The sequence below is a fragment of the Anomalospiza imberbis genome, chromosome 5, assembly GCF_031753505.1.
Source record: "Anomalospiza imberbis isolate Cuckoo-Finch-1a 21T00152 chromosome 5, ASM3175350v1, whole genome shotgun sequence".
Taxonomy (NCBI): Eukaryota; Metazoa; Chordata; class Aves; order Passeriformes; family Viduidae; genus Anomalospiza; species Anomalospiza imberbis.
In genome coordinates, this window is record NC_089685.1 from 7,301,344 (window position 1) to 7,314,289 (window position 12,946).

At 51.2% G+C, this 12,946-nt stretch overlaps 2 protein-coding genes across 6 annotated transcripts in view; one reads left to right on the plus strand and one right to left on the minus strand.

The window, feature by feature from the left end:
* The first annotated feature begins 2,378 nt into the window (after positions 1 to 2,378).
* Positions 2,379 to 11,593, plus strand: TMEM243 (transmembrane protein 243). The gene is made up of 4 exons (XM_068189543.1): positions 2,379 to 2,545; positions 8,846 to 8,896; positions 9,726 to 9,830; positions 10,909 to 11,593. The coding sequence occupies exons 1-4, from the start codon at positions 2,468 to 2,470 to the stop codon at positions 11,029 to 11,031; spliced, it is 357 nt and encodes a 118-aa protein (XP_068045644.1). The 5' UTR covers positions 2,379 to 2,467; the 3' UTR covers positions 11,032 to 11,593.
* Positions 11,422 to 12,946, minus strand: part of DMTF1 (cyclin D binding myb like transcription factor 1) — a 29,497-nt gene continuing 27,972 nt past the window's right edge. For all 5 annotated transcript variants that reach the window (XM_068189532.1, XM_068189536.1, XM_068189535.1 and 2 more), the window contains exon 17: positions 11,422 to 12,776. In XM_068189532.1, the coding sequence (XP_068045633.1) occupies positions 12,667 to 12,776 (110 nt within the window). In that variant the 3' untranslated portion in view covers positions 11,422 to 12,666. The remainder of the gene's footprint in view (positions 12,777 to 12,946) is intronic.

The following is a 12,946-nucleotide window of genomic DNA, read 5'->3' on the forward strand; positions in this document are numbered from 1 at the left end:
CAAGTTTTGCCTGTGTTTTGCATTTGTTCTCAGTTATTCAGTGGATGTTGAAGGAGGTTATGTCCCTTTGTCCCACCGAGTCATAACTCCAAGTATAAATGCAGTATATGATGCAGGGCACTTTCACAGTCACCCCCTGCAGCACTGCCATGCCCCACCCATACCCTACAACCTCCTCAGCATTTAATCTGGGCACAGCCAGAGCCTGCTAAGGCATATAATTAATACACAACTACTGAAAAATGAGCACAGAACCAACTGTTCTGTAGGTCAAGAGCACTTGTGTGTCAGGAAGCCACATCCTTCACACCATGGGATTGTTTTTTACCAAGTGGCTCAAGAGGACATGAAGAGTCTCTCCACTGAGTCCTGGAGACCCTTCTTCCCCAGCGCTTACCCTGGGAACAACTGCTGGAGGGTTACAGGAGGCCTTTGTGCCTTCCCACCCAGTACTTCAGCTCAGGACACACTCAAGCTCGTGGAAGCTGTGATAATTTTCCAGCCTCACTTGAATTCAATGCTTTTCACCTTTGAAGCGGCGGCGCTTTGGTCTCTGAGGGTGTTGAGCGCAGAGGCCGAGAGCAGATAGAGTGCTCCGAGCCCTGTGTGCACAGCGCGGCCCCGGGGCAAGCGGCCCCACTTGAGACCTGAAATGACAGAAACATTTCGCAAGAGAAGCGGCTGATTTCACTGGGCTCTTGCTCGAGAGCTGCGGAGCTCCCACGAGCCCTGACCAGTGGCCTGCAGCAGGACCTTGGTGACAGGAACTGGAGCCACCAACAGAACAACTGCTCTGACAGCTCATGTCTGCAGCTGGTGTTCTTCTTTCTGATCTTTTCACCAACACACCTGGCCTATAAATCTTTTTGATCCAGCAAGAAGGAAATGACCATGCTATTTCTCCTCAATTCCAGTAATATGTAGGGGAGTTTGTCTCTCAGGGGAAAAAGCCCCCTGGAGAGGTGCATGGCAGGGAGAGCAGGATCAGGGGGAAACCACAGAGCTCATTTGAACAAAAAACTTACAATCTGCCCTGGAAGCTACAACATTTAGTGCATCTTAATTGGCTTATTTTCATCCTAAAATGCACTTGGAGAAAGGTTGTAGCCATTATGGTCTGGGGGTCGTCCAAGAGGAAAGCTATATTTCTGAGACCAAGTGATGTAAATAGAAAAAAATGAAATTAATTAAAAAGGAAAAAAAAACCTCAAACCAATAGAAATTAATTTAAATAAAAAATAAAATGTAAATTAAAATATAATTAGAAAATTAAAATAAATAAAAATAAAATTTAAAATAACAATAAAATTAATGCCCCCTGGCTTTCTCACATGCAAACACATCATCAGCTCCAAAGCAGCAGCAACAGTACATGGGATAACTTTGGCTAAGGAATGTATACAGCAAAAATGTTTTACTGTTACCAATCCTATCTCCAGGAATAATCCCTCTCTTTTACCTAGTTTAGGTGGATAACTCATGCAGGGGACTGAGAAGAGCACTGGTGAGTTAATTTTTCAGCTCTAGCAGGACCAGATGTTTATAAATAAATAAGCCCCTAAAAATTTAAAGTAAAATAGAATAAAGTAAAATAAAATACAAAATAAGAAAAATACAACAGCTATAAAATAAAGGTTAGGTTGGATATCAGGAAAAGGTTTTATACCCAGAGGGTGGCTGGGCACTGGAGCAGGCTGCGCAGGCAGCACTCACAGCACTGAGCCTGACAGAGCTCGAGAAGGGTTTGGACAATGCTCTGAGCACAGGGTGAGGTTTGTGGGGTGTCCTGTGCACGGCCAGGAGTTGGACTGATGTTACTTTTGGGTCCCTTCAAACTCAGGATATTCTGCTTCCACAATTCTATAAGAGTAAAACACAATAAAGAAAAACAAAATAAAAGAAAAAAAAAAGAATAAGAAAATAAAACCTATAATAAGAAAAATCAAATTATATCAAAACCAAATCAGGCTCGTTTCTCCAAGCTGCAATGTCACCATCCCTAATGAGATTTGCTCAAATACCGCAACTTTGTTGAGCAACAAATCGGCACAGTCAGCGGCGGCGCGCCGGTCCCGCCCCTCCCCGCGCAGCCGGGCTGGCGGCTCCGCACCCGCGCAGGTCCCGCGGGGCCGCTCCCGCCGCTCCGCCCCTGCCGGGGCCGGTGCCGGTGCCACCCGCGGGGCCGCTCCGCTCCGCTCCGCCCCTGCCGGGGCCGGTGCCGCCCGCGGGGCCGCTCCGCTCCACCCCGCCGGGGCCGGTGCCGCCCGCGGGGCCGCTCCGCTCCGCTCCGCTCCGCCCCTGCCGGGGCCGGTGCCGCCCGCGGGGCCGCTCCGCTCCGCTCCGCTCCGCCCCTGCCGGGGCCGGTGCCGCCCGCGGGGCGCGGAGCGGCCGCGCAGGGGCGGGCGGGGGGGGAGGCGCAGCATGAGCGGGCGCCCCCCCGCGGCCGCCGGCGCAGCGCCCCCGCGCCATGGAGGGATTCCCCGCCCGCGGGTACGGCACCGGCGGCGCGGACAACCGGCCGCTCTTCGGGGAGACCTCGGCCAGGGTAAGGGACGGCGCTCCGCCACGCCAGCGGCACCCCCCTCCCCAAAACAACCCCCCGCCAAAGCGAACCGCAGCGGAGGAAATGCAGCTGAAAGTCCCGTAGTGCCCCCCCTCCCCACCCTCCCGGCGTAAATGCCCCCCGGTTATGAGGAACGTCCTCCCGGCCACCCCGGAGAGCGGCAGCTCGCCACCCGCTGCCCCCGGGCTCGGCACGGAGCGCCGCGGGCAGCCGAGCGGCCGGCCCGAGCGAGGAACCTGCCCGAATCCTGCAAACAAATTTAAAAATCCCTATGAAATAAGAAAGAATCCTCAGTCCGCCTCCAAAACAGCAAGAAAAATCAAAAAGGCTGCACCTCATTGAAAAAATATAAAAGGAGTCCCCCAAAATTCCAAAAGAAGGAAAAGCTTAAATTTGGTGTAATTATTTAAAAAAACCCTGAAATAAAAGAAAAACAACCATCTCCCGATTAGCGCCCCAAACCAAAAATATTCCATCAAAATCATCCCAAACACCGCGCCAAATTTAAAAAAACCCAAACCATATCCCAAAAACTGAACCCCCCCCCCGCAAGACCCCCTCCCCAAATAAAAAACTCACAAAACATTCCCCCTCCCCTTTCCCCCGGGGAAATCAACTTTCAAATAATCCTCCCCAAGCCAACATCCCCCCAGAACTCCATCGGCAACTTGGGGCTCGGGGTCCCAGGGTCCGGGGGACCCTCGGAGTGGGGCTGGGAAGGGGTTTGGGCACGGGCTGGGGCTCACAGAGCCGCCGTGTCCCTCCCACCCGGGCGTGCCCGGCAGCCCCCAGGCCGGGGCTCTGGGGCTGCAGCACCCCAGGCTGCCTCTCACCCAGCTGGGGGGGTCTTTGCTGGGGATGGGCATGGGGGGCTGCGTTTGGTGCCTTCCTGGGAACTGCTTTTTCTCCCGGGCTGGAGGAGCTGGCGGTGGCTCCTCGGCTGACGGGTGGCAGCAGCGGCTCCTCAAGTGCCAATCCCCGTAAGCCGCTCGGCTCTCGGCGCTGCTGCAGGGGGCTGTGCCGGGCAGGGGGCTCCTGGGGCATCGGGAATCCCTCGGGAACCACGGTCCCTGGAGGTGTCACATCATCGCTCTGGACCTGTTAGGAGGGGTTACTCTCACTCGTGTGTGTTTGGGGGGTGCAGGCTGAAACTGCCTGAGATTATTCGGAAGTGTATCGAGTCCATCACCGCCTTCCCTGCAAGAACTTGGAACTGCTGCTACAATTATAATGTTTAATGAAAACAAAGTGAGACCAACCGGATTTTCAGGGAAAAATAGAATGATGTGGCATAGGAGGACAGGCAGGACGCCAAGAAGATGAACTGAGGGTGGGACAGGTATCCCCGCTAGCAGCTGCTGGCTCTAATGGGGAGCACTGGAGGCAAGGGTACCTTTGTTGGAGCGGTGCCCTGCACTTGGGTCCTGCTGGACGGTCCTTGGTCAGGGATTTTGGGAAGCTCCCAGCGACGGGCACTTCTGGGGACTGGGATATGCCATCCGAGCAGGGAGGCAGTCCTGGCAGGTAACTCCCAAACTTTTCAGCCCAGGTTAAGCCTTCGATCCCTGATCCCTGTCTTTTTCCAGCTACGCCTCTTCTCGCAAAGGAGAGCAGTAAATAATAAACGTGGGATGCTAATTTCAGTTCCTGGGCTCTAACGGGGATCCAGCATCCTGCACTTTACCCCCTGCCTGTCTCCTGTGGCTTTTTTGGAACCTGTCATATGGGTCGAGCAGCAGCCAATGGTCTCTCTCTGCTGAACCCGTGTCTGACAGACAAGGGATCACTGTGCTGGCCAGGGGTCGTTTCCTCCCTGATTCACTGGGGTTGCTTAGGAACAGACGCTGGTGAGGTCCTGAGCTGGAATGTTCTGTGTCAGAAATGGAAAAGCTAAACTTTGCCTTTAAATGGGAGCAGGTCTGCCGGGAGAAGTGTGTCTGCTCACGCCCCACTCCGCTTTTGGGTCTCTGCAAATGATGGCTGATACTGGCAAGCCGGGATCCTCTGTTCGGTCACAAGGAGGGGCAGGGGCAGTGCTTGTGCCCCAGGAAGCCCTGCGCCCAAAATTAGGGGTCTTCCACTCTTGCCAGCAATTGGAGATGGATGTAGAGATGGGGACTCCCTCTTCCTGCCTTCCTGCACTCTCTTGCTCTTCAAGCTGGTGACTTTGAGGGTAAAGCCACTCTGTGGGGATGGCAGAGCTGGGCAGCAGCATCCACCTCCTTGCCCTGCCGTGGTCCAGCTGCTCCTGCCGAGCTTGCTCTCCCGTGTGACTGCTGAGCAGAGACTGGGGCAAGATGGTTCCAAAGAAGTGGCTGGTGGGAAGAGGGGGTGCAGCAACACGGCGCCGATGAATGCCAGGCGCTGTGGATTCAGCCGTGGTTTCCAGGGATGCAGCGCTGGCAGTGAATGGGGATGAGATAAGGCAGAGGCACAGCTGTACGGTGGCGAAGAGGGGACAGAGTGTCACAGGTGCAGCACTTCGCAGGAAAGAAGTTCAAAGTTGCGTTCCTCCATGGTGGGAGCGTTTGAGTGGGTGGGAGTTAATTGCTGTGGGTTGGAAGCAGAAAGCAATAGAGAAACTGAGCAGCTCGGGATGGGAATGATGAGCTTTTGAGGACACACCAGGAAGTCCCCATGTCTTGCAGAGGGTGGGTGTCCAGCTTGGCCCTGAGCACAGCCTGTATTGCCTGCAGTTCCACCAGATCGGGTCTGGCACTGCATTCAGGTATCCCCTACGGCTGCAGCGCTGCAATGGCTGCTGACCATCTGGACTTGCTGATGTAAGGCATAAAAATGGCCTTTCTGTCACTCCTGCAGAGATGGCACCAGGTACCCAAGCTCCAGGGGACCTGCTCATTCCCTTCTCCTGGCCAAGCCTCTGCAGGGATCCCTGTGGGCTCAGCCCACATGCTGCTAACTTGGAGGATTCAAGGATGGAAGGTGCCAAGCTGGAATGGGGCAAAGAGCAAAGCTGCCACTCGGTCAAAGACTGTGGACGGAGTGCAGATACAGTCTCAGTCCAGCCTCAGCTTCCCTGCCGCTCCAAGTAACCTTGACCAGATCCTAAAGAATCCTGGATTGTGCCCTCCTGCTTTGCAAAGATTTGACACTTCTGACCTTATGTCCCTTTCCCAGAGGCAGATGGAGGGAGACCTCTGCACTGCAGAGCTTCCCTGGGAGAAGTCTGATGCCTCTAGCCCCTGCATTACCCTCCCCAGAGTAGAAGGACAGGGCAGAAACCCTCCTGTTTCAAAATGCATCTTGTGCAACAGTGAAACATGGAATTCATCTCCTGTCTGGCCAACAGCTCACTACGTCTCGGCAGCTGGCTGGCCGAATGGGGACCCCCATGGAGGCACTGCTGGGCTGTATCAGAAGTTGGTGTGTGTGTGCCAGTACCCTGTGCTGGTCCAGGTGACCTCAGGCAGCTGCAGGCTCTCTGTTTTCATGTGCTCACTGGGGTATTTTGTCTTTTTACTCTAGCAGCTATTACAGTACATAGCGATGCTGGAGAAAAATCCTTCCTGAATCAGCTGTGCTGGTCATAAAAGCCTGCTGTGCCAGCTGGGTGACATGTAGGACACAAGGCTCACCACAGCCAGTTTCTGCATGCCCAGCATGCAGGAGTGTCTGCCCGGGCCAGGCTGTGCACTCGGACACAGCGTGGAGGTGAAAGGCTCCGTCATCCCCAATCCCTTTAGCCGTCTTGGCCTCTGCTTGAGTATTTTTAACCTTTTTGCTGTGCTAAGCTGCCTGGGGCTGAAGTGTCAGTGGGCCCTGGGGAATACAGCCTCTCACTGCTTCGCCAAGCCTGGGATTTCAGGATCAGTGTCTAATCCCTGGATCCTGAAATACCTTCTTCTGCCAGCAGTGCATTTTGAAAATTTGAGTGCCCTCAGGTTTGAGCACGGGGAAGGGGCTGCCTTGGCTGCAGGGACTGGATGCCACATGCTCCACTGCTGGCATCCATACCTGCCCTGGCTGTCACTGGAGGTCCCTCAGTCAGCGGTGTGAGATGAGAGGTCCCTGTGCTGGGGGATGCTCTCTCCCACACTGAAACAGTCAAGAGAGAAATGCTCCATGATCGCTGTCAAGTCTGACCCCCTTGTTCTCTGCTGCCAGTCCAGTCTGTCCTGGCACAATGGGGCTCTAGTTAATGAGGAGCACAGTCGTGGCTGAGTTTCTGGATGGTGATTGACTGTGTGTCCATCCCTCTGAGCTCTCTGCAGAGCTGGCGGTGACTCTGTGCTCACCAGATGAGCTCTGCAGGTTGGTGACCCACTGCTAGTTCTGCAGCTGGCTCCCTGGCATTCCCTGCTATCTCTGCTGTTGAAAGCCCATCTACTCATGGCACAAGGGATCCAGTTGCTCACCTCTTGCCATCCTGAATGGAGGAGCTGAGCCTGAATACCAACTCTGGTCCCCCTCCATAACATTGCCTTGGTGGGCTCAGCCAGGTCTGCAGGGCAGAGCAAAACTGCCATCCTCTCCTGGCAGTGGAGTGGCTTTTGTGGTAAGGACCCTTCCGTGTCCTGCCTAAAGTTAGCTTTGAGTTCTTTAATTTATTTTAGGTGAGGAGGAGGAGTCCAGCTGAGCTGTCACGATATGCTCTCATGGAGCATTTCATGCTTGCATTTTTCAAGTTGCTTCTCTTTGCCTGGAGTTATTTCTCTTGTTCCTTTTTGGGGTCAGTGGTGGGTATCTCGTATCGCGTATCTCGCGGCGCTCAGAGGCTGCTGTCACATCACCAACTCCGTGTGTGGAAATGCCGGTGAGGAGCAGGGGTTTGTGCCTGGCTGGTGAGGACCTTGCACAGGGGATGTTGGTGACAATTTCCTATGGAGGGGGGTCACTTCCCACTGCTGCAGCCACTGCTGTTCCCCCACAGCTTGGGGCCTCTGAGCTGCAGGAGCATCAGTGGTTTTGTTTTACAAAGAGGAGCTGGGGACTAATAAAGGAGGTTTCAGAGTCTGCTTGCTGTGGCCCTGTCCCCTGGGGATGAACACAACCAGGACACAGCATGCACCTGCTCCTGAAGCACCTCAAGGTGAGCTCCACAGCCTTAGGTCAGGGCTGGTGGTGTCCCACAAAAGCATGATTTGCTGCTCTCTGCCTCCTCTTTGCTTTCTTCTAGTGCCCTGCTGTTGTCATGTGTTACTTCTTGATGACCTGGGACTTCTCCCTCTACAAATCCAAATTCTAGGAGGGAAGAACTGTGCAAGAGCAGGTGGAGGGAAGCCCTTGCTGCCCTGCCTGCTGGGTAGGATGTCTTGGGCAAAATGCTTTCACTGCTCAAACTCTTTTCTCACTTTCCTTTCACCATACCTACTTAATGACTCTCAGTACACTTAATCGAAGTCTGGGGTGTTTTCTCTCTGCACATTTTTTCTGCTGTAGCTGTTGTTTTAGCCTTTGATTTGAGTTGTCAGCCATCTGGGGTGTCACACCTGGCTGTGTGCAGCCCAGTCCGACTGTGGTGATGCATGTTTATACTTGGAGCAGCACCAGGGAGGAGGCAGTGTGCTGGCAGGGATTGGAATATTCTTTTGTTTTTGACTCCAGAAGGTTCATCAGTACAGGCTCTTGCCGTGGGTGCTCCTTTGAGCTCCTGGTCACACAGCCCAGTGTCACAGCCAGTCCCTGTCCTGATGCCACTGGGATGGGACTGCAGTGCTGTGTCACTGAGGGATCTTCCTTCCCAGGGACAAAAAGGTTGTGTCCTCCCAGTTGTTTTATACTGATCAGGAGCAGCAGAAAGAAGTGAGGGGGCTATCTGTCTGTCTAAGCAGAGCCACTGTGTAGCACCTTCAGATCTGCTGGTGTTAGGGTGGAGCATTTGGGGTGTGTGCAACGCTTCACCTCCTTGCCAGCAGCCCACATATTCCCACCTAAGACTCTATCAGTCTATTAATTCTCAGGCAGAGAGGCTAAAAAAAACCTTTTTCTGACAACCTCCATCTGTGCACTCCCACTTTAAAAAAAAGATTTAAATACAATTTGCACAACTGTAATTGATTTAGGTGTAGCAAAGAAGCCATTTGCAAATGAGCAAACCTGCTGCACGAGGCCTTGACCAGTACAACCTCCCTGGGGTCCGTGGAGGGAGGGAAACCTTCCTGTGTGGCAGAGCTGACCAGGGAGCCTTGATGGTGTGCTGGCTGTTATGTGGGTCCTGGCTGATGCTGTCAGTGTTGTTGGTTAATGTTCTGTTTTATATGGTTTGGGGTTTTTTTGCTATTGGTTTTTTAGGTACACATAACACTCTGCTCTTTTCTTCAGGACAGAATCATCAATCTCGTTGTTGGTGGCTTAACAACCTTGCTGCTTGTAGTAAGTATCTCCCATCCTACCCCATGTTGCTCTTTAAGTGACAGGGAGAAAACCAGAATTCCTCCCCAAAAATGGGTGGTGAAGCTTCCAGTGACCAAAGAAACTCTGATTTAGGGCAGGCTGTCATTTTGGGACATATCTGGCTTTTGAAACTCTTTGACACCAGGAGAAGGGGAATACCTTTCTTTAAGAGCTGCAACAAAATCCTTGAAGTTCTCTGGCAGATTGTCCATCCTGGCTGAACGTGAGGCTGGGTGAGACAACAAAGCACTTATGTGCCAGGAGAGCGTGTTTGCTTCTATTTCCTTCTATTTATGACTTATTGTCCTCTATTTATGGCTTATACAAGTCTTCCCAAAGTTTGTCCCTTTGTGTTGAGCTGTGCTTTCCCCAAGCTTTAAAGACAAACGCGATGCTGTCGCGACTGGAGACCATCAGTGTGGTCCACGGGGGGATTGTTGGAGAGCTGAGGTGCAGGGAGGCTGTGGGGACAGGTGAGGTGCCAGCTGGTGGAACACTTGGCTGAAGGGCTGCTCCTGCATGGGCAGTGTGCACCCCTGGGCCTGATGGCTTCATGGCCACTTGGAAGGTGGTTTCTGGCAACAAGCCAGTGTGGCAAAGCTTTTGGCACAGTTTTTCCCCCACTCCTCTCAGTTTTCCTCCAGACTTGCACATTTTCCCTCAGCTTCTCAGGGATGGGAGTCAGAGACCAGGGAGGGGTGTGCAGATCAGGATGCAAGTGCTGTGCTGCTCCAGCCCTTGGGCTGAGCCTCTTCTCACTGCAGCTCTGGCCAGAGTGAAATCCTCATCTTTGTTTTCCTCCATACAGGTCACTCTAATCAGTGCTTTTGTCTTCCCGCAACTACCTCCAAAACCTGTGAATGTATTTTTTGCTTTCTGCATCTCCTTGTGTTGCATTTCTGCTGGCATTCTTGTAAGTACCGCCATGTTTGCCGTGCTTTTGAGTCAATGGCTCTGAATAATATCTGCTTTACGTGGTGCTGCCTTCCTTTTTACACTCTCCTAGAAAAGCTTTCCTGCCTCCACAACACCAGCTGACAATGAGGGAGTGGTAGTGAGTTTTGTATTTACTGCAGAGTAAGTGTGTGAACTGAGCCAACTCCTGCAGCCCAGCTGTGGTGCAAGACTTGTGACCTCTGTGGCACTGCCACCCACAGCTGCCAGTGGAGACACAGAGTAGGAAACCAGGGAGCAGAGCACTGAAATGGGAATGCAGAGGTGGACTGTGCTGCAGAAGACACCTGAAGAGGGATCAGCCATTGCACTTGCACTAGTCAGTGACCTTTCAAACACAGGGAATGAGTTACAGGGGTAGGAAGCTTCAGCAAGTGGAAGATGTTCCTCTACTCAACAACTGCAGAATTCCAAGGGAGTTGGTTCCAAGCACTGCAAAGGGAACTGGCAGGTCTGAGTTCACAGAATCACAGAAATGTTTGGGTTGGAAGGGGCTGTCAAAGACCATCTAGTCCAAGCCCCCTTCCATGGGGAGGCACATTGGTGGCTCCTTCTTCTGCTGTAGCTTTTCATACTTGGAGCATTCTCCTTCCTCCAGCTGTGACCCGGAGCAGCCCTGAACCCTCACTGCTGGGTATGCTGGCAGGTTGCTCTGCACTGCCTGGTCAGTCCCAGTTTTTGATCCTACAGCTGGTGGCCACGACTCTGCCCAGAATAGATTGTGTTAGTGCAGAGCCGATGTTTGTCCTCATCCACCAGGGTGTAGCCAGCTTTGAGAGTTAAAACACCTCCAGCTAAGCCACCCACTTCTCCCTCCCTCTCAGCAAAGCTGACCAGATAGCACCTCTCCTCATGGCCAGTTTCACATACAGACACACACACACACACAGTCCCTCTGGCCAGAGGAAGTTGGATTGTTTTACAGGAAGGAAAAAACACCCAAAACTAAACCTGCAAGTTGCCAATTCAGTTACCAAAGGAAGCTTCCTCAGAATACCTGGCTTTTTGAAATAACACAAACTCCTTTTCTCTTCTAGATCTACTGGTATCGACAAGGAGACCTGGAACCCAAATTTAGAAATCTAATTTACTACATATTGTTTTCTATTGTCATGTTATGTATATGTGCCAACCTGTACTTCCACGAAGTGGGTAAATGAAGGACACTGGGAGTACCCAGCAATGATGCTGCTGTGTCAGACTGCTTCCAGCTCAGCTCTCAGCTCTACTCGAGACATTGAAGTGAGAACCATCAGCCTGAGAGGAAAGAAGTGGGTTGTGCAAGGATAAATCAGTACATGATTTTCATGTAAATGTATATGTAATGTCCCTCTTGTTGGGGAGAATTATTGCCATAAGACGTGACATTCTGCTTTTTTTTGAAGAGCTACTGTTGCGCTTAATGAACATTCCAGTTGTACTGATGTTTCAGAATGGCACAAGCTTTTTCATTTTGGAAAAAAACTGCACTTTTTTTTATTACTGTAAAAATAAACTGCAGCACTGAAAGGATCTGTGGCAGTATAAATAAATGGCATCTTACAGTCAAGTAAGACAAATACTCTTTATTTTGTTGAAACTGAATATACAATTATTTCTGTTCCCTAGGCAACCATTTAAAACTACAACTTATTTTTCACATTAACAAAACCACAGACTGAAAAAGACCAACTCTTGATTATGAAGAGCTAATTACAGAAATAAATAAAATAATTTATACAAGTCTTTAGTTTCTATAGCTTTTTCTCTTGATTCCTAGCTAACAGGCTGCTGTTCAGCCTAGTGTCTGTTTCAAACAATGTAGGAATTAATTGGCCTCCCTTGCCTCGAGGCCTTATGTCCAGACTCTCACAGAGCTATTCCTCCAAGACTTTTCCACCTTCACACCATCCCCATTTACTAACTTGCTGCCGAAATCAGGTCTGGAGAGGTGGCTGGTAGTGTCAGGTAAACAGCAACAGAAACAAACGTTCCAACCCATTCAACAATCTCAAAGAAATTCCAAGCTTGTCGGGGGAGGCCAGTGGGTCCCAGTAGCTTCCCTTTCTCATAGCCCTTCCCTTTTTATTTAGCTTGCTGTAGTGATGAGAGAAAAGAAAAAAAAAACCCAAAACAAAACAAGAAAAAGTTTTCCACAAGTGATCTTTCTGAGCTGTCCATTGCCAGCAATGGACTCCTCAGGAACAAGCAGACCAGGCAAGTCCCATAAGCTGCTGCCTTCTTCCTATGCCACAGACATACGAACGAGTCAGGTGAGATGGGAATACACACCACTGCTTCACGATGCTGCCCATGCTCCCTGAAGTCTTTGATGGAACTTACTCCTTCCAGAAATGTAACAGTCTCTTACTCCATGTATTACAAGAGTCAGTAAGTGCAAAAATCCTCACTCATTCTTCATGAAACCTGTGCAAACTACTACTTGCTGCGGCACTAAAGAGGCTACAGTCCACAATCCTTGACTTCTGTTCAGTTTTCCACGTATGCAGTTCAGCACATCAGTAACAAGTCAGATCAGAACTGACTGGATGGATCTGAGCACTGTGAGCACTGCAACAGAGGCTCTTCAGCACACTGGAACACCCCAGTGAGACGTGGCACCTCAGGGCTCGGCTGGCGGCTCAGTCCTCCCTCCTGATGAGGGAAACAGCCTGAGCAGAGAAAGTGCACCATGGTCATTTCACACTGGAAGCTTCTGCAGACTGTGACTGCTTTCTTTGGAAACGTGGCACAGGGGTGTAACTAACTTCACAATGCAAACATGGTCAATAGAAAATGGACACCATTGCTGCTTCTCAGTGACAGCTCACTAAATCCTCAACATCCTTTGAATCTTCTGAGTCAGGACTGCCCAACGATGAGCCAATAATGTGTGACCCATCTCCATGATGTTGTAGGATAGGATCTGGCAAGGGACAAAAAGCATTAGAACTATTGCTGTGCCATTATAACAAGAAATAAAATACAAACTTAGGAGACAGGAAATGTAGCCTGGAATTCTAACCAGTTACAGGCAGTGTTGCTCAAACTAGGCAGTTTGCAATTTCTAGTTTCACAGGAACACAGAATAGCTGG

What these genes read in the sequence shown, in the direction of transcription:
- TMEM243 (XM_068189543.1), top strand. Translation starts at nt 2,468, where the DNA reads ATGGAGGGATTCCCCGCCCGCGGGTACGGCACCGGCGGCGCGGACAAC. An exon ending in TCGGGGAGACCTCGGCCAGG is followed by an intron (nt 2,546 to 8,845) that starts GTAAGGGACGGC and finishes TCTTTTCTTCAG; the next exon opens with GACAGAATCATCAATCTCGT. An exon ending in GCATTTCTGCTGGCATTCTT is followed by an intron (nt 9,831 to 10,908) that starts GTAAGTACCGCC and finishes TTTCTCTTCTAG; the next exon opens with ATCTACTGGTATCGACAAGG.